This window comes from Thamnophis elegans, chromosome Z, assembly GCF_009769535.1.
Source record: "Thamnophis elegans isolate rThaEle1 chromosome Z, rThaEle1.pri, whole genome shotgun sequence".
NCBI classification, from domain to species: Eukaryota; Metazoa; Chordata; class Lepidosauria; order Squamata; family Colubridae; genus Thamnophis; species Thamnophis elegans.
This window is the reverse complement of record NC_045558.1, coordinates 111,630,393-111,650,928: the sequence shown is the minus strand read 5'-3', so window position 1 is coordinate 111,650,928 and position 20,536 is coordinate 111,630,393. Positions and strand designations below refer to the sequence as shown.

Genomic DNA, 20,536 nt, shown 5'->3' with positions numbered 1-20,536 from the left:
ACACACAAACACACACACACACAAACACACACACACACAAACAAACAAACAAACAAACAAAACAATGTGGTGTTTTCTGTCCTGAAGATTTTCAAGTAAAAAAAACCCTAGCAATTTATTTTTATATTTATTTGCTAGATTTACAAGCCCTTTCCTCTAAATGTGCAAAGTATATACAAAGCACATCCTCCAATTTTCCAACACTACCACAAGCTTGTATAAGTGGTGAAAGATTGTGACTGGTTCAGATATTCTCAGTAAACTTCCATAGTTGAAAATTGACTGGGACAGAGTTTTCTTAATCCTAGTATTCCTTTTGAAAAGTACATGAATTAACAGAACTAGAAAGTGGGAAGAAGGAAATATTGAGGTTGGTGTTTGGTTCTTGAGTATAGATAGATATAAATTGACAGTGTAGTCTAGTTGGTATTGATATTTTCCAAAGGGTGATTTTCTGTTTATTATTTCCATGCTTTATGTTTCTTTTTGTTTTCTCAATATCAAATTTTGTCTAATTGCACCTCTCTCCTCTGCTTTCTTGCAGTTTTGCCATACAGTTTTGTCATAAATAAAACATGGATAATCAAACTGTAGTGTCTTACTTTTTGCTCCTGGAATTCTCAAAAAGTCGACACCTGCGGATTATATATTTTTTCATGATCTTTCTGTTATATTTAGCAACTCTAACAACAAATCTTCTCATCATATCTGCAGTAGCTTCTGATCATCGATTGCATAGGCCCATGTACTTCTTTCTAATGAATTTGGCACTGCAGGACCTAGGCTCTGTTTCAGTAATTGTTCCAAAATGCATGATGAATTTCCTCCTAAATACCAGATACATTTCTTACTTGGGTTGTGTTGCCCAAGTCTTTCTCTTTATCTCCTTTGCAGCTTCTGATTTCTTCCTACTCACAGCAATGGCGTATGATCGGTATGTTGCAATTTGTAATCCACTCCAATATGAGTTTGAAATATGATCAGTTTGAAATCCTGCACTGAAATTGTGGGTCTAGTTTGGATTGTAAGTTTTATCTATGGTATGTTGCATACCACTGGCATATTTTCCAGCTCTTTGTGTTCTAATATTGTAAACCAGTTTTTCTGTAATATTCCACAATTGCTTAAGCTATCCTGCTCTGGAATCAATTTAATAGAAGTTAGGATGATTTTGGTCAGTGCCATTGTAGCAGTAGCTTGTTTTACTTTTATTATCATATCATATGCCATGATCTTCAAGGCAGTACAAAGAATCCCTTCTGAACAAGGAAAGCTAAAAGCCTTATCAACTTACATTCCCCATATTACAGTAATATCTATCTTTGTATTAACTGGATTCTTTGTTAATATGAGACGTCCCTCTGACACCCCATCTGATTTAGATTTGGGGCTGACTATTCTATATTCCCTTCTTCCACCCCTCTTCAACCCAATCATCTATAGCATGAGGAATAAGAATATAAAATCTGTCTTCTTTAAATTGTGGAGATTCTGAAATGTTCTTTTAATGTTGTTTCCATTCTGTTCACAAAATTATATTTTATTGTCTTTCTTTGATTGGTCTACATAGTTGGGATGCAGGGGAATCTAGCTCTCAATCCCCCAAAAATAATAGAATATGTAATTTATTTTAACCTACTTTTGATATGTTAAATGTGGATGGAATGGGGATCAAGTGCAATGCTATTAAGAAAAATGTAATGACAAGGAGGTTTTTAAAATGTGTGCTATTTTTTTCCTATTTCTTTCTGTATAAAATGAGTTTCCCCCTTTTGATCAATGTGTCAAGTTTGTCAGTGTATCCTACATATTGAATTTGAAGACAATGTGGAAAATATCTTCTATGCAAATGTCCTCTTCCATTAGTTTTCCCTCACCTTATTTTTTTTTAAAAAAATATTTTTGCATGTTTTTTAGTTGTCCGAGAACTTTCTTTAATGCTTATTCTTACCTAGATTAAAATTACATTTCCCATATCCATTTCTTTTTACCCCTGCTCAATCCAATTATCAATACCTCAGAAATATGAAATCTATTCTGTCTAAAAACTGGAAATATGAGTTCTGTGGCTTTAAATGTATCATTTTGCATATTGAACAACAAAATAAATGCAGAAAGGTTGAATAAAACAAATTTTGTTGAATTCATACACTCAGGTGCTCCCTAGGGGTAAGACTTTCCCAAAGATCATTCATTTTTTGCCTTTCTTCTTTTCATTATAGAAGGTTTATTGGGATAGCAAATGACTTGCAAAGAAAGGTTAATCAATTGTTTGTCATAATTTGATAAATGTTCCTATTATGGAGTTGAACATTTACAAGACTTGTAGTTTACCTATTTTTTTTTTACTTTTTATGATTATATTTTCTTTGAAGTTTCCACTGATACTTTATTCTGCAGCCATCACATAACTGCTCCAATATAAAATCGATATAAATATAATTTGAATGGAGATTTATTCATAATTAGAACATTGCCTTTGTCCTAATAGGAAACAAAAAAGATAAGCACCACATATTTTGAGGCAGTTCTTATGGATGGAATTATGATAGTCGGACACCTTGGGAATTTCTGATTCTGCTATAAAAGACTGAAAATCATTGTACAGTATCTGTCACTAGATATGCCATAGGGACACAAATTTTTAAGAATGGCTCTTGCTCAGATTTACTGCATTTTTGTTTAGCCTTGCAAAGGAGCTCTTGCTGTAAACCCAGAGAACTCAAAAGTGAGGGATTAGTAGATTGGAATGAATGAATATGGTGGAATTACTGATAGCAACCAAGTCTAAGGATGGCAAAGTAATGTAAAAATCTAGTATTTGAAATCTAACCATGGAATCAATTCAACAACTAAATTAAAGTTTTCAAAATGACAATAAAGGGGGAAAACACTTTATGAAAAGCAAAATTCATAACTACCTTAAAATGTAGTCAGCCAAAGAAAATTATGCACATTTGAGTTTTGGTGATCTTATAGCATTAGTAGTTAGAGTAGTGGAAGAAATAAGACCTATACAAAACTTAGACTACCTTTATAGTGCTCTGAAAATTAAATGAATGGCATTATAATGACATGTGCCTAAAAACAGTTACAAGATCTTCATCAGCTACAGTCTATATGATATGAGGATGACTTTATACTCTACATAGAATAGCACAATGTGTTTCAACCTGGAGAAATTATAGAATGCTATTAACTTCTAATTTTGACTCATCATGAATGTAATTAATGCATTGTTCATGTTAAGCAGTGGGCTATTTTTAATATTTTTGATATCCCAGAATGTGTCTTCATGTGAAACCTATACACAGTCAAGAATCTATAGTGTAGATTGTGTATGGCAAAGTTGCATTTATGCAGTTTGCGTGGGTATTGTTTTCTAATCCATCAAGCCCCTATTCACATGTCTGTCAGAGACTTTCACACAAAGTAAGAAAAGCTTTGAAGCTATGTGAAGATTATACACAAACATATCCTTTCTCACCCTTTATTCAGGAAATAAGTCAAAACAATCCTTCCAGTCACCTCAGCTTTAAATCTGCAGACTTTCTTAATACAAATGAGAAATCAAAATATTAAACTCTTCAAAATGTCTTCTCAATTGCCATTATACTGCCTGACAATTATTTCATATGAATCAAATGCTGCAATTTGTTTATTCTGACCTATATTCTTCTCATCTACCCCTTTTCAACCCAATCATCTGTAGAATGAGAAGTAAAATATCAATTATACATCTATCTTGCTTTTTTGCTTGTTCTTCCACAGAAATTGAAGTATAGTTTTCTTGCCAGTTTTCTCTGTTTCTTTAAAGTAAATAGCTCAAAAGGACTGCAACCTAAAATGAGGGTTCAACCACTCAAACAGAACCTTTGTTAACTAGAGCATTGCAAGCCATAATTTCTTAGACACCCTAAGAATGATGTTCAGCAACATTTCAAATACCACAGAATAATAACTGCTTTCACAAAATCATTGGTTGAATCAATTTAACTACTGAATCAGTATATTAAATAATCTCTAGCCTTGGATTTCCAATGGGAGATATCTATGGGATTTATTTCCTTCTGCAGAAAAAAAGGCAGCTCCAAGAATTCCAAACAAGCCAACATTAAAGTTCAAACAATGCAAACTATTTGCACATGAATGTATAGTCTGAGGTTTCCACAGAGTTTTCAAAGTCTTTGAAGAAAAAAAGATTTCATCTGGCAAATTATTCTCCTTGGTTTCACATATCACATATTGCCATGTTTTCAAAACGAGACATTACTTTATAAACTATCACTTCTGGAGAAGGAGAAATTTCCTGGGTAAAGTCCCTAGTGCCTTTGAGAATGACACATTATGATGAAGAAGAGGTGTTATTACTATCCATGCTGTAAAATAGAATCTTATTTTGAAGCACCATATATCTGCTTTTTCAGGTAGGGCAATCAAGGAAATCAACTTCTCAACTTTTAACTGGAATTATATTTTTATAATCTGAAAAGCCTGGTTCTGCTTTCCTTTCCTTTCCTTCCCATTATACACAAGGCAGTTTGATTGTTTTTAATGCTGTCCTTCTTCCCAAGTTTAAAGCAGGTCACTGTGGCTCCATCATTTATCCACTAGTTACAGACATTATGTCAAGACATATTGTGTTTGTAAAATAAGAATAAGATTCAATCCAAAATACAAATAAGGAAGAAAGCAGAATGCTTCTGCTTTCATGTTGGTGCTTCCAGGTTGAAAAGATTAGTTAGGTATATAACCATTGCCCAGGGAATGCTCAGTTAGGGGCTTCTTTCATGTCCCCATTATTGTGGCCACCAAAGTGGTACCTCTAATCTACTCACATTTGTACATTTTGGACTGATAGGAGAGTACAAACTAGAGCAAACGATGGGAGCTCACCTCAACGTATAGCAGTACTCTGGTTTCAAACATGGGCTTGCAAATTGTCAACCCAGCATTCTAACTGCATGGATCACTGTGTTTCTCATGAGGTTGACCAGAGTCAATGAGTACTGGAGGAATTGAAACCCTCTTGAGATCATCAGGAGTTGTAGAAAACACCTGTAGAAAATATATGTATATCTCGCAAGAAGCATTGCTGTAGTACCAATGTAACCACCCTTGCCCCTCCACATATGGGCACTGTTGTCTTTGTCTCTAACTGCTTAATAGAGCATATGTAAGCCATATCTCCCCCCCCCCCAATATATGCTGTGAATTCCCAAGTGGAATATTCAATTTTTGTGCACTTTCCATCTATTGTTTCCTTCCTCTCAAAGTTGCCAGAAATGGAGAAAGGTTTGGTCATCATAATAATCTGCCTCTAAAGATCAGTGGTGGGTTCCAGATCCTATTCCAACTGGTATGGTTGGAATGGGCCCGGTGGCATCCACATGGATGCATGCAATGTTTGCATACACACATGCAGCACACGCATGCATCTTACTGCCTCCATGAGCCTCCGCGATGCTCCTGCTGCTCAGTGGAGCATTGCACAGGCACTGTACACGCCATGCGCTGAAGTGCCAAGGACTTGAAAGACCAGGAGGGAGCTCGGGTGTGTGGGTGGGCCCTCCGGGGCACCATACAGGAATGGTATCTGGTGCTCTGGGCAGGCTCCGGTAAGCCCGTATGGGGAATACCGCCTGAGACCCACCACTGCTAAGGATCTTCCGATTCTTGTATCATCATGTGCATAGTTCTTAAATATTGCATCATTACTTTGTAATCATTGCAAATATTCATTACTCAAGTAAAAGGTACCAGAGTATGAAAAATAATAAAATCTGTTCATTTTGCTGTAAGGCAATTATTATTATGTGATAACTGGTACCGAGGCATTCAGAAGTATCTATAGAGTTGCTAATAGCCAATTATGTTAATAAGCACACAGAAGTCAGGTTTGTTTTTAGCTTTTTTGTGCAAGACTCTTGAGAGAAATGGAAGATATATTAATAAATATTTAAAATAAAAACATCTTTCACTGCGCAGTTATTTAATTAGATGAAAATTACCGAAACAGCATTTATTTCCTGGAGAGATATTTAACACTCTTAAAACCATATAACAGAAGACAAAATTTTCTAAAAGTAGAAAGTTTAGAAAAGTTTCCCTTTTATGTGAAATTAGTGTTTATTTAAATATTTTATAACTCAGGCTTGATTTATTTTTTTGACTGGTAAGAGAATTTAATCAAATGCTTGCCTTAGGTAGTGAAATAAGAAGTTAGGCTATTTTCAGAGAGACTACAATTTTTTAAAAAAATATTATTTTCAGAAATTTGGACCTTACATAGTAGATTGTGAATCAGAATCAAGTTTGGTGAGATTTCCATGCACACTGTATGGAATAAATCAATGTTTGTTCCTTAAAACAGTTCAAATTTGCAGTAATTTATATCAAATCTCGATGCATTTGAAATAATTTAGTCATGAAATTAAATAAGTGAGAGAAAAAGTCATTTTAAATCTCTCTGAATAAAATAATGGATGATAACATTTCCCAATATATTTTATCTTTTGTTTTTAAAAGTTTCTGATTGTTTCACATGAAAATTCATTAATGTATTCTGCTAATTTGTGATTTCTTTAGAAATTATTTACAATTGGATAATCAAGCATAATGCCATCTAATGAATATCAAGATACCAGTTCCATTGTAAGTAAAGTTCCATTTTTAAATGTGTACCATTAAATATATGTTTAGGAATATAAAATGCATGTCTTAGTTTAAAAGCTTAGTCTGCTATTTTTCTTAATTCCTTTCTAGGGCAACCAAGAAAAAAATATATGTTTCTCACATAAACACAGAGACACACAGACAAAAAACAATGTTGCATTTTCTGACCTGAAGATTTCCAAGTAAATGATCTAGCAATTAATATTTTTTATATTTCCTCTAAAAGCACAAGGCACATACAAAGTGCATCCTCCAATTGTCCAACATATCACAAGTCTGTGCAAGTGGTGAGAGATTGTGAATAGTCCAAACATTCCCAGTAATCTTCCATGGTTGAAAATGTATTTGAGCAGGGTTTCCTAATTCCTTTGATCAGTAGATGAAGTAACAGAACTGGAAAGAGGAAAGAAGGAAATATGTGGGGTTGATGGTTGGTTCTTGAATACAGGTGGTTAAACATTAGCTGAGTAGGGTCCAACATTTTCATCCTATAATGAATCTTTCCATGGTGTGACCTTCTGTTTAGTCTTTTGATTTTTTAAGTTGCTCTTTGTTTTCTGTTCTTAACGCAATTCAAAATGCCCTTTGCCAAACTCTGTCAAATTGCATCTCTTCCTTGCAGTTATACTGTGCAACTTTGTCATAAATGAGACATGGATAATCAAACCACAATATCTTACTTTTTCCTCCTGGAATTCTCAAAAAATCGGCAATTGCAGCTTTTACAAACCTTCTAATCATATCTGCGGTAACTTCTGACCATCAATTGCACAGACCCATGTATTTCTTCCTGATGAATTTGGCATTGCAGGACCTAGGCTCTGTTTCTGCCATTGTTCCCAAATCCATGATAAATTCTCTGATGGACACCAGACACATTTCTTACTTTGGTTGTGTTGCTCAAGTCTTTCTCTTTGCATTCTTTACACTTTCAAATTTCTTCCTCCTCACAGTGATGGCATATGATAGGTATGTGGCTATTTGTAACCCACTCCAGTATGAGACACTGATTAATTGGAAATCCTGCACTGAAATTCTAGGTCTGGTTTGGATTGCCAGTCTTCTCTGTGGAATTTTGCATACCACTGGCACATTTTCCATCCATTTCTGTTCTAATACTGTAAATCAGTTTTTCTGTGAAATTCCACAGTTGTTAAAGCTATCCTGCTCTGGAACCAATCTAGTCGAATTTGGAGTGGTTATGGTCAATATCATTGTTGCCCTAGGTTGTTTTATTTTTATTATCATATCATACGCTACAATCTTCAAAGTAGTGCAAAGAATCCCATCTGAGCAAGGAAGGCTAAAAGCCTTATCAACTTGTATTCCACATATTACAGTAGTGTCCATGCTTTTATTAAGTGCATCTTTTGCCAATATGAGATGTCCTTCTGACACCCCATCATACTTAGATTTTGGGCTGACTATTCTATATTCTATTCTTCCACCCCTGTTCAATCCAATCATTTATAGCATGAGGAATAAAAACATCAAATTTGTCCTGTATAAACTGTGGAGATTCTGAATTTTTCTTTTAATGATTCTCTTTTATTCAGCACAACGGCATTTTCTTGTATTTTCTTTGACTTTTCTACATAGCTTGGATGGTGGGAAATCAAACTTTTCATTCCAGAAGAATGATAGAACTCCAGAAGTTGCTTAGCAAAAATCCTACATCTGTAATTACTTTCTTTTTTTTAAATATATTTTTTAATTTTTATTGTATAAAGAAAGAGCAACAATTTTTATATCTATATAAGCAATGGGTTGTCTGGTTACAGTGAGCTTTAGCAATAATCTTCCTCATAGTAATAAAACTGTTCATTAGTAATGATCATATAATAACAGTATTTTCTCAAAATAATATTAATACTTAATTGTTAATATTAAATCATATTGATAATAAGCACATCATAATTAGCCCTCATTTTAGCATTAATCATTTGTTTATAATTTTAAATATTCTAACTTCTGTTTCTGTTATTAACCATAGATAAAACAAATCCCATTTTTCAAAATATTCTGTGACTCCCTTTTCTTTAATTTCAAGTGTTAATCTATCCATTTCTGCACATTCTGTGCGTTGTTTTTTTTTTTTACTATCTTATCATCTGTGGGGATCTCCACACCTTTCCAATGTTGTGCAAATTTCTGTTATTACTTTCAATGAATGATACATATACTAAATGTGGATGAAATGCGGATCAGGTATAATGCCATTATGGAAAAATATTTTGTAACAGAAAGGAGGTTTTAAAAATGTGATCATTTTTTCCTGTGATTTCTCATGAATAAAATGAGCTTCCCTCTTTTAATCAATGTATCATTTATATCAAAGTATCCTACATCTTGAGTCTTGAGACAGTATGGAAAATACCTTCTATGCAAGGAAGGCAGAAGGACTTTTCTAATAGTTTTCTGACCTTATATTTCCCTCCTATATTTGCATGCTTCTACCTATCAGACAACTTTAATACTCAATCTTACCTAGAATAACATTAATTTTTCCATATTCATTTATTTCACTTTGCTCAATCCAATATCATTGCAAATAGAAATATGGAATTTGTTCTATATAACAGGTGGAAATGTGAGTTCTGTGACTTTATATGTATTGTTTTGCATATTGAGAAATAAAATAAATGTGGAAATGTTGAATAATATATTGGAAAAGAATTTTGCTGAATTCTTACACTCAGATACCCTCCAGGAGTACAAACCTTTCCCAAAGATCACATTATTTATTTATTAGAATTTGTCAAACAAAAATGAGAACAAAAATAAAAGAATAAAAATACAGTGACAGTGAAGATATGTATCTTAGTGTACTTATGCATGCCTTCTCTACTAACCACTTAAGTATGATGTGAGGTCCACGGAAGTCAAGTTGAAACTGAAACTGAAAATTTGTAACTGAAACAACTGAATCAGGTAGAGCATTCCAGACTTTGACAACTCTATTACAGAAATCATATTTTTTACAGTCAAGTTTAAAATAACTGTAAGCATTGAGTTTAAAGCAGTTGTTAGTGCATGTATCTTTGCAATTAAAACAAAAAAGTCATTTACAGGGAAAACATTACTATGTATAATTTTGTATGCAATACCTAGGTCTGACCAAAGTGACGCAATTCTAACTTATCCAAACTGAGAATTTTGAGCCTAGTAGTACAGGAAATTCTATTGAGTAAAGAAGAGTGCAAAAATTTTCCATGAAATACTTCGGAACCTGCTGAATTGTACTGATGTCAGATATATGTTGGGGATTCCAAATAGTTGAACAATACTCTGAGACTGGTCTAGCATAAGTTTTATAAGCTCCAATTAGCAATATAATGTTTCCAGAAAAAAAAACTGTGCAAAATTAAATTTACAACTCTTAATGCTTTTTTAGCAACACTGTTAGAGTAAACTTTGTAGCATACATCATCAGAGTTAAGTACACCTAGGTCCTTGACCAAGTAAGGGTCATCAGCTAGTTCAATGCCACCTAGCTTATACTTGACATTCTAATTATGTTTACTAATATTTAAGATGGAGCATATAATATAATTACAATTCCTATTGTTGTGAGAAAATGTTTATTTGGGAAAATTGCATTAGACCCTGAGTCTAGTAATGTCCTTAGAATCCAAGGGTTTGCAGAATTTGGCTGTTTCTTCTTCTTCTTCTTCTTCTTCTTCTTCTTCTTCTTCTTCTTCTTCTTCTTCTTCTTCTTCTTCTTCTTCTTCTTCTTCTTCATCATCATCATCATCATCATCATCATCATCATGTCTGTGCTACAAAAGTTCTTCATATATACTATATGTGTGGCCATAATGCACATATAAAAGGGGAAAACGTCTATCACAGTAGTCTGACACTCATTCATTTTTGTCCTTTTCTTTCTTTCTTTATGGAAGGTTATTGGAATAGCAAATTACTTGCAAAGAAAGGATAATTAATTGTTTGTCTGCTATAACAAAAGAGGGGGGAAAGTACATAATTTGGTACTATGGAGATGAACATATAAAAGAGTTGTAGTGTACCTGCCAGGGACGTTCAGTCAGGGGTGGCAGGGCCTCACCACTGTCATCATGAAAAAAAATGTAAAAGGAAAAAGGCTGAGCTAGTTGCTGCCAGAGTCACAATAGATGACTCTGCTTAGTGCTTAACTGTTTAAAAAAGCATCTAAAAAAACGCCCTCTACAATAGGAGGCAGGAGAACCATGTGCTTCATCTAGTCTGACTTTATGATCACTCGAGCAGAGTTAACCAAAGGTTAAAAGCTGAAAAATTCCTGATGTAGATGAGGCACGTTGTTCTCTTTCCTCCTCCTGTAGAGGGCATTTTTTAGAGGCTTTTTTAAACAGTTAAACAGAGTCATCCATGGCAACTCTGGCAGCAACTAGTCCAGCCTGACCTCAGCTCTTGTCTTTTTCCTTTTACATTTTTATATTTTCATGATGGCAGGCAAGAACAGAGTTGAAATCCTCTGTGAAACAGCTGGAAAAGAAAAGGTACGTGTACGTGTGGGTCGGAGGGAGGGGGAGGAATTCAAACTTAATCCTCCTGGGGCAACTTTGTGTGTGTGTGTGTGTGTGTGTGTGTGTGTGTGTGTCTGTGTGTGTGTGTGTGTGTGTTTGTTTGAGATGAGTGAAGGGAGGGAAAGGGGTAGGAGAGGCATGTAGGGCAGCCCGCCAGTGCAGGTGGGCGAAATATATTTTCTTTTGCCCGCCTGTGTGTCCACGGCAACCTGCCAGCCTCTGCTGGTAGACTGCTGCTTTCTTTTGCCCACCTGTGCCTGCAGCAGCTTGCCAACACAGGCCGGTGAAAGTCACTTTCTTTCACCTGACTGTGGCAGCATGCCAGCAGAGGCGGGTCTTTTGCCTGCCTCTGCTGGTGGGCTGCATGGACACAGAGTTGGGTGAAAGAAAGCGGCAGCTCACCAGCATAGGCTGGTGAAAGAGACTTTCTTTTGCCTGCTTGTGTCCACGGTTGGCGTGGACATAGGGTCGGGCAAAAGAAAGTGACTTTCGCCGGCCTGTGCTGGCGGGCTGCCATTTTCTTTCATCTGACTCTGTGTCCACAGCAGCTCGCCAGCTCAGGAGGGCAAAAGAGACTTTCTTTCACCCACCAGGGACACAGAGGTGGGTGAAAGAAAGTGACTTTCGCCGGCCTGTGCTGGCGGGCTGCCACTTTCTTTCACCCAAGTGTCAGAGCTCAGGCGGGCAAAAGAAATAAAGCGCTTTAGACAGTGTGTCGGGGGACAGGACTGCCTCACAAGCCATAAACCCCACCACACATCACTGGTACCTGCTATATATTTGTCATGATTTCATTTTATTTGAAGTATCCACTGATACTTTTTGAAAACAATGGCCTAAGTACCACATCTATTAGGGTTCATAGCCTTCCTTGTGAATAAATTACACTAGGAGACTAAATTCAAATCCTAATGTCTGGTTCTGCTGACAAGGCAGAAGATCATTTGGGCAGTATTTGTCACCAGTTGGGCCATCTCAAATCCAGTTAGAAATGGGTTACATTATGATTACATTTCCATAAAAAGAGTTATAGACAGTCGGTAGGATTTGAGGATGAGTTTATAGTCTAGTATAGAATGGCATAGTGCTTTTCAGCCTGAAACAATCATGAATTGTGATTACTGATAGATTTGTAGTGCTTATGTAATCATGAATGTGATGATTGTGTTAATCACATTAAGAAGTGGGATGTGTTTAGAAAAAATAAAATCCCAGAATATCTTATTATCATCATGTGGAATATATACATATTCAAGGATTCATAGTGTGAACTACGTATAGAAAGATATATGTACTCAATTTGTGTGAGCATTACTTTTCTAATCCATGAACTATCTATAAATTATACATGTTCATTTGGCAAAAAGGAGTAAACATTCAAGAGCTTTTCTATTTGAAGTTCCATCTGGAAATGTACCTGACTCTGGGATGGGAAGCAAAAAATCAGAGATTTGTCACAGATAAAGATTTGCAGCTATGTGAAGATTACACACACACACACACACACACACACACACACTTTATTCATGAAGCAAAAGTCAAAGTCAAGTTACTTTTAGACTTTTCTTAATATGGAGAAATAAAACTATGCTATTAAGCTCTTCAAATACAATTGCCTTCCACATCACCATTACACTTCCTCACAATTATGACATATGAATGGTATGTTACCATTTGGAATGCCTGGGGACAGCTGAAACAGCTGGAAAAGGTGCATGTGTGGGGAGTATTATATCTTCAGGAATGAGACAGAGGCTCGTGTCCGGTAACTCTGTAACCAATTTATTTTAACACAACTTGTAACAGTAACAGAAAACAACCAGGCAGGGTGCTGGTTTAACAATGTAGCAACAGAAGGATGATCTGTGTAGAGAGAGGCAGAGAAGCAGCTCCAGCTGGACTGGAGTGTTCGTCTGCTCTGGTGCTGAACAACTGACAGTTTGAACGAGTCTGCCTTTTATAGTTCCGCAGACTCGCGCGCCTGACAGCCCGGCAACTGACAGGCGCGTCTGATTGGCTAAGACGCGCCTGGCTGCTGCCGAGCTGTCATTCGTAACAGCGAGGACTAACTTTTACTATACAACAGGGAGGTGGGAGGAATTCAAAAAGTTTGATTGCATGCAGAACCCACGTTGCCTTTTCAAACACACACACACACACACACACACACACACACACACACAGCTGGATAAAAGTATATAAGCCCAGCTTCACTGAAAAGGCAACGTGATTCACCTGCAATCAAAGGCTCTGATCGGAAGGCAGCAGGGGAAGGGGGGGTGGTATGGCAGAGTAGCTGCTTTCAAGCCTTTGGAAAATATATCCAATCCAACTTCTGTGTTTGTGTTTGTTTGAGAGTGAGAGAGGGATCCAAGTTCTCTCTGTGTGTGTGTCTGTTTGAGAGAGGGGGAAGGGAGGGAGAGAGGGAGGAAGGAGGGGGAAGGAAAAGAAAAAGAATGGGAAAACTTATTTTGCAAGGGGGGAAAATGCTGTCGCTTTAAATCAGAACTGAGCATGCCTGGTTGTGGAATTCTGGGAGTTGAAGTCCACAAGTCTAAAAAGCTGCCTCACCAACCATAAAACTCACCGCACGTCACATGTATGTATGTATGTATGTATGTATGTATGTATGTATGTATGTATGTAGTGTCACAACCCCTGGTATGCCCAAATATGGGAGGAAGCAGACTGCTTCCTTTCTCTGTCTATCGGCTCATCACAAGAGACCATCACGACAGAAATCCATTATTTTTACGGTTGCCTTTGTTAATTTGCGTTGCATTTGTGCTGATAAATAAATAAAGGGAGACTAGTATAGATCTATTTCAAGCTATTTAGCTCTAACTTTTTCAGAGGAGCCAGGGCCAGAGCAGTGTTGAAGGCCGATCAAGCCTAGGCTCATCTGAAGAAGTCCATCCGTCTACCAGCTTCCTTCTCTTTGAGAAGCGGTTTGCAAAGTCCTGATTTTGCAAGGCGGTTGTCAAAGAGAAGGAAGTGCAGGATTCTTCCAACAGCTGAGTCCTCTGCTCCAGCAAAGGAAGTGGATGGAAGTGGAGCAAGTATGGTGCAGACAGTGGAGGTGTGAGTGTGAGCAACCGGTGACCAGGGGGATGGGGGGAGAGATGGGGGGCAGGCCAGGGGAGAGACCATTCCAGTTTGGGGCCTCCGGAGGCCCCGGTATGCAAACAGACTCAGGATTTCCACCACCAGTACGCACGTACCAGACTGTACCAGCTGAAACCCACCTCTGCTCCTTTCATATATGAAGGTTGTAGTGCCTACATAAGGAGTGGCACTTCAAATACAATACTAATGGTCTGCACTGACTTTTTCATTGTGACTACCCATGCCCCGAACTATGGAAACTGTTACATGTGTTTCTGTTTGCTTAGCAAAGTATATGTATCCTATACTTCCCAATACATATGTTGCCTTCCCAAATGGGATGTTCAGTTTTTCTTCACCTTCTAGCTATTTTTTTCCTTTATCTAGTCAAAGCTGCCAGATATAGAAAAAGGTTTGGTAATCCCACAATCTGCCTATAAGAATCTTCTTATTCTTGCGTAGTATTGTGCATGATTATTAAATAATTCATCATTACTGTAATCCTTTAAAAAAAAATTAAAAAAATATTTCTTGAGTAAAAAATGCTGGAATATGAAAAAAAAAAAGATGAAATCTGTTCATTTTGCTATAAGGGCTATGGGTGGGGTTTTTTTAGGCCACAGGAAAAAAATATTTGAAGGACATGGGTGGTCCAGAAGCATGAAATATAAATAAATATAATAAACATTTGTAATTCTATTATTGTCAGGCAGCTAAGTGCAACCTCAAAATGGGTCCAGGTCATATCAATGCAATAATGCAATAATAATCTTGTTTTCTGGACTGTCCTCATAAGTGTCAAGGGTATGGTTTATTATCTTATTGGCATTCTAGTAGCTTTCTCTAGCTCATAGTTAAGTCCCCACTGCCTTTTCTCTTTTTATTTAGCAGAGAGGCTTGAATTTTACATCCTATGTTAATGATCTGGATTTTACTAGCTCAGTTCTCAGCTTTCCCAAAATTGTGGTGGACAGAAGAGAAGATGGCCAATCTTAAAAACTAAAGGTGCAAAAGAATCACTTCAGACAGGGCTTGTCCCTTGATCAATGTTTCGCTTCTTGCAATTTTGACTGCTCGTATGATATCAGTTCTGTTAACATCATTCTGCGATATTATTATGCAATGTGCTATTGGTATTGGAGCATTCAGAAGTAGCTGCAGAGATGTTAATAGCCAATTATATTAATAAGTACACAGAAGTCAAGGTTTTTTTTTTTTTGGCAAGACTCTTGAGAAAAAGAGAACAAATATTAATAAACATTCAAAATAAAAAGCTCTTTGACTGTAAATAATAGTTTCATTACATGTAAATTCCTGAGACAGTATTTATTTCCTAGAGAGGAAGACTTGATACTTTTAAAAGCATATAACAGAAGATGAAATCTCTTAAAAATTGTAAGTTTAATAGCAAAGGCATTCCTCTCTTTTTTAAAGCAAACCAGTGTTTATTTAAATATGTCTGACATTATAACTCAGGCATGGCTTTACAATTTTTCCACTGGGAAGATAATTTAATCAAATCTTTCCATACTGTTATATAGAGGGATATAGACTGTTTAGGGATGAACAACAAGAGGATTTTTAAAAATTATTTTGCAAATAGGGAGAAAGCACAAATATTTAACTCATTTTTTTGCATCTGTCTTTACACAAAAGGATAAAACAGTCCAACCTATCAAAAACAGCACCACAAAAATCAGATTAGGAAGTTGAAATAGGGAGGAAAATGGTAAGTGAGCACCTGTCTACCCTAAACAACTTCAAATCACCAGGACCAGATGGATTACTCCCCAGGGTTCTGAGGGAACAGGCAGATGAGATCTCAGAACCACTGAACTATATCATTCAGAGATCCTGATGCATCGTGGAACTGCCAGAGGACTGGAAAAGAGCTGATATGGTTCCCATCTTCCAAAAAGGAAAAAAAAAATAGATCCAAGAAACTACAGACCTATCAGCCTAACCTCAATACCCAGAAAGATTTTGGAAAAGATAATCAAACAATGAATTAGCGAATACCTAGATGTAAACAAAATAATAGCCAAAAGCCAACATGGGTTTGTCAAAAACAGATTATGCCAGACTAATCTTATTGCATTCTTTGACAAAGTGACAAAATTAGTGGACCAGAGGAATGCCATCGATGTAGTTTACTTGGACTTCAGTAAGGCATTTGATAAGGTAGACTATAATCTACTACTAGATAAAGTAGAAGAATGTGGGTTAGACAGTATCATCACCAGATGGATTTGTAACTGGCTGACCAACCACACTCAACATGTAGTCCTCAATGGAACTGCATCTTCATGGAGGGAAGTATGCAGTGGAGTACTCCAAGGCTCTGTTTTAGGCCCAGTACTCTTCAACATCTTCATCAATGATTTGGATGAGGGAATAAATGGGAACTCATCAAATTTGCAGATGACACCAAGCTGGCAGGAATAGTCAACACTCCAAAAAATCGGCTTAAGATACAGAAGGATCTTGACAAACTTGAACATTGGGCACTATCTAATAAAATGAAATTCAATGGTGAAAAGAGTAAGGTTCTATATTTAGGCAACAAAAAATAAAATGCACAGGTACAGTATAGTGGTACCTTGCTCAATAGTAGTAACTGTGAAAGGGATCTTGGAGTCCTAGTGGACAACCATTAAATATGAGCCAGCAACTTGCCTCCAGAAGTTGTGAATGCCCCAACACTGGAAGTCTTTAACAAGATGTTGGATAGCCATTTGTCTGAAATGGTATAAGGTTTCCTGCCTAGGCAGGGGGTTGAAGACCTCCAAAACCCCTTCCAACTCTGGTATTGTATTGTATTGTATTGTATTGTATTGTATTGTATTGTATTGTATTGTATTGATATTGATATTGATATTTGGACTTCAGAGAGTAGATTTAAAGGAATTGTGAATCAAAATCCAATTTAGTGAGATTTCTGTGTACACAATATGGAATGAATGAATTAGATAAGTAATGTTTTTGATTCTTAAAACAATTCAAATTTGCAAAAAATTAGACCAAATATTAATGCATGTAAAATAATTTTGAAGAAAAATTAATTAAGTGGAAGAACTGATAACCAACAGGTAAATCAGCATCACTAGTCATTTTAAATCTCTCTTAATATGAATAAAATAATAGGTGGTAAGATTTATAAATGTACTTCTTAACTTTTGTTTTTAAACATTTGTAATTGTTGGACAATGGAATTTATTAATTTATTCTGCTAATTTGTGATTGTGTTTGTTTTGAAATATTTTACAATGGGATAATCAAGCATTAATAGCACCTAATGAATATCAAGCTAAAAGTTCTGTTGTAAACAAAGTTCCATTATGTTTAATGCTATAAAATACATGTTTAGGAATCTAGAGTTCATATCCTAGTTTAAAAGTTTATTCTACTATTTTCTTCATTCCCTGCTAGGGTAACCAGGAAAATAAATATATGTTTTTCACATAAACACACACACACACACACACACACACACACACATATATATATATATATATACACACACACACACACACACACACACACACACACAAAACAATGTGGCTTTTTCTGCTATTAAGATTTCCAATTCAAGACCTAGCAATTTATTTTTACATTTATTTGCTAGATTTCAACTGCCTTTCTTCTAAAAGCACAAAGTACATACAAAGCATATTATTCAATTTTCCAACACTACCACAATAAGTAGTGACAGAGCATGACTGATTTAAATATTTCCAGTAATCTTTGATGGTTGAAAATGGAGCAGAATTTTCCTAATCTGAACTATTCCTTTTGATCAGTAAATGAAATACCAGAGTTGGAAAGAAGAAAGAAGGAAATATGTGAGGTTGGTGGTTGGTTTTTGAGTAAAGATGAATTGAGTAAAGATGAATTGGTTGAGTATGATCTAACATGCCAATGCTAGAATTACTTTTTCCATGATGTGATCTTCTGTTTACTCTCTCTCTCTATTTTATTGTTGTCAAATTTTGCCTAATTGCATTTCTCTCCTTTGCTTCCTTGAAGTTATATCTTGTGGTTTTAGCATGGATAACCAGACCACAATGACTTACTTTTTCCTCCTGGAATTCTCAAAAAATTGGCATCTTTTTTTTGTGTTGTATTTAGCAACTCTAACAACAAACCTTCTCATCATAACTGCAGTAGTTTCTGACCATCAATTGCACAAACCCATGTATTTCTTTCTGATGAATTTGGCATTGAAGGACCTAGGCTCTGTTTCTGCTATTGTCCATGGTGAATAACTTCCTAGACACCAGACACATTTCTTAGTTTGGTTGTGTTGCTCAAGTCTTTCTTTTTGCATCTTTTACAGCTACTGATTTCTTCCTCCTGACAGTTATGGCATATGATCACTATGTTGCAATTTATAACCCACTCCAATATGAGACACTGATTAATTTAAAACCTGCACTGAAATTGTGAGTCTGGTTTGGATTGTCAGTTTTCTCTATGGTATGTTGCACATCACTGGCACGTTTTCCATCCATTTGGGTTCTAATATTGTAAACCAGTTTTCCTTTGAAATTCCACAATTACTAAATTATCCTGCTCTGGATTCAATCTAGTTGAAATTGGAGTTCTTTTGGACAGAAATATTTAAAAAATGCATTATTTTTTCTAGGATGTATTCAATTTTATGTTTATTTTAACTAAATATTAAAGCTTTGTACATTTTATTTCATTTTAACTACCTTCTGCTCCTTTGCAGATATGATATTCTTCTGGTCTGGTCATACATGAAAAATGGATAATGTGACCACAGTACCTTCTTATTTTCTGCTCCTGGAATTTTCAAAAACTCGACAGCTGCAACTTCTACACTTCTTCTCATTTTTAGTATTCTACTTCACAACAATAATAGGAAACCTTCTAATCATTTTTGCAATAACTTTTGACTATCAACTGCACACACCCATGTACTTCTTTCTGATGAATTTGGCTGTGCAAGATCTGGGATTGATTTCTGTTATTGTTCCCAAATCCATGATAAATTCCCTCAAGGATACCAGATGCATCTCTTACTTTGGTTGTGTTGCTCAAGTCTTCCTCTTTGTTTCATTTGTAGCTTCTGATTTCTTTCTTCTCACAGCAATGGCATATGATCGGTATGTTGCCATTTGCCAACCACTGCATTATGAGATGGTGATGAATTGGAAAACCTGCACTGAAATAATGATTCTGGTTTGGGTCTCTAGTCTTCTCTATGGAATGCTACATACCAGTGGCACCTTTTCAGTCCATTATTGTTCTAATATTGTTAACCAGTTTTTCTGTGAAATTCCATATTTACTAAATCTATCTTGCTCTGGCTTTAATCTAGTTGAAGTTGGAATACTTGTGGCAAGTGCCTTTGGTGGGTTAGGTTGCTTTATTTTTATCATTGTAAGTTATTTCATTATCTTCAAAACAGTGTGGAAAATCCCATCTGTACAGGGAAGGCAAAAGGCCTTTTCTACTTGTGCTCCCCACCTTATAGTTGTTTCTATGTTTACAATAACTGTGATCTTTGCCTATCTGAGGCCAGCCTCAAATTCCACATCTTACTTAGATTTAATGTTAACTGTCTTATATTCCATTCTTCCACCTCTGTTCAACCCAATCATTTATAGTATGAGAAATAAGAAAATTCTCTCTAAGCTAGGGAAATTTGAAAATTTCTTTCATTTATGCTTTCCTTTATGTGTGATATAACTGTACCTTTATCTTTTACTTTCATGTTCCTGCTATAAGGAAGACATTGCAAAAAGAGATCAAGCTGAAATAGAGGCTAAATCTTTTGTAACTGAACGTTTCTGAGCCAACCTCTTGGATCCTTAATCATTGGCCTTCTTGTAAGCATTTGGAGCTGTATTTAAAGGCATCTGAGGCCCCCAATGTCTCTTGTGTTTGACATTAGGAAAGCACTATTAGATGAAATTAAGTGTTCCCACACGCTTAAAAAGTGTTATGAATAGGATTTCTATTTGGAGATAATGTTAAATTTTGGCTTGGTAACACAGAGCTGGTCTTTCATATAGACTACATTTGTTCAAAATGTTTGCATATAGATATACTTTCCTAGAGGGAAAGCACAGGTTTTATTTGTGCAAAATAGTTGCATGTAGCAATATTCTCATGAACAAGGGTGTCAATTTTGGTAAAAAATCCTTAACAATTTTTGAGCATAAATTGCATTGTACGCAAAATTGTAAAGAATAAATTGTAAA

At 35.9% G+C, this 20,536-nt stretch overlaps 2 protein-coding genes and 1 pseudogene across 2 annotated transcripts; all 3 read left to right on the top strand.

Annotated features, from left to right (window-relative positions):
* The first annotated feature begins 575 nt into the window (after positions 1-575).
* On the top strand, positions 576-1,495 carry LOC116521493 (annotated as a pseudogene).
* Positions 1,496-7,453: 5,958 nt separating this feature from the next.
* On the top strand, positions 7,454-8,200 carry LOC116521492 (olfactory receptor 14A16-like). The gene has a single exon (XM_032236161.1). It carries the CDS (start codon positions 7,454-7,456, stop codon positions 8,198-8,200), a length of 747 nt encoding a protein of 248 aa, XP_032092052.1.
* A 10,873-nt stretch (positions 8,201-19,073) lies between these two features.
* LOC116521491 (olfactory receptor 14A16-like) lies at positions 19,074-20,021 on the top strand. The gene has a single exon (XM_032236160.1). The coding sequence runs from the start codon at positions 19,074-19,076 to the stop codon at positions 20,019-20,021; it is 948 nt and encodes a 315-aa protein (XP_032092051.1).
* Positions 20,022-20,536: the final 515 nt, after the last annotated feature.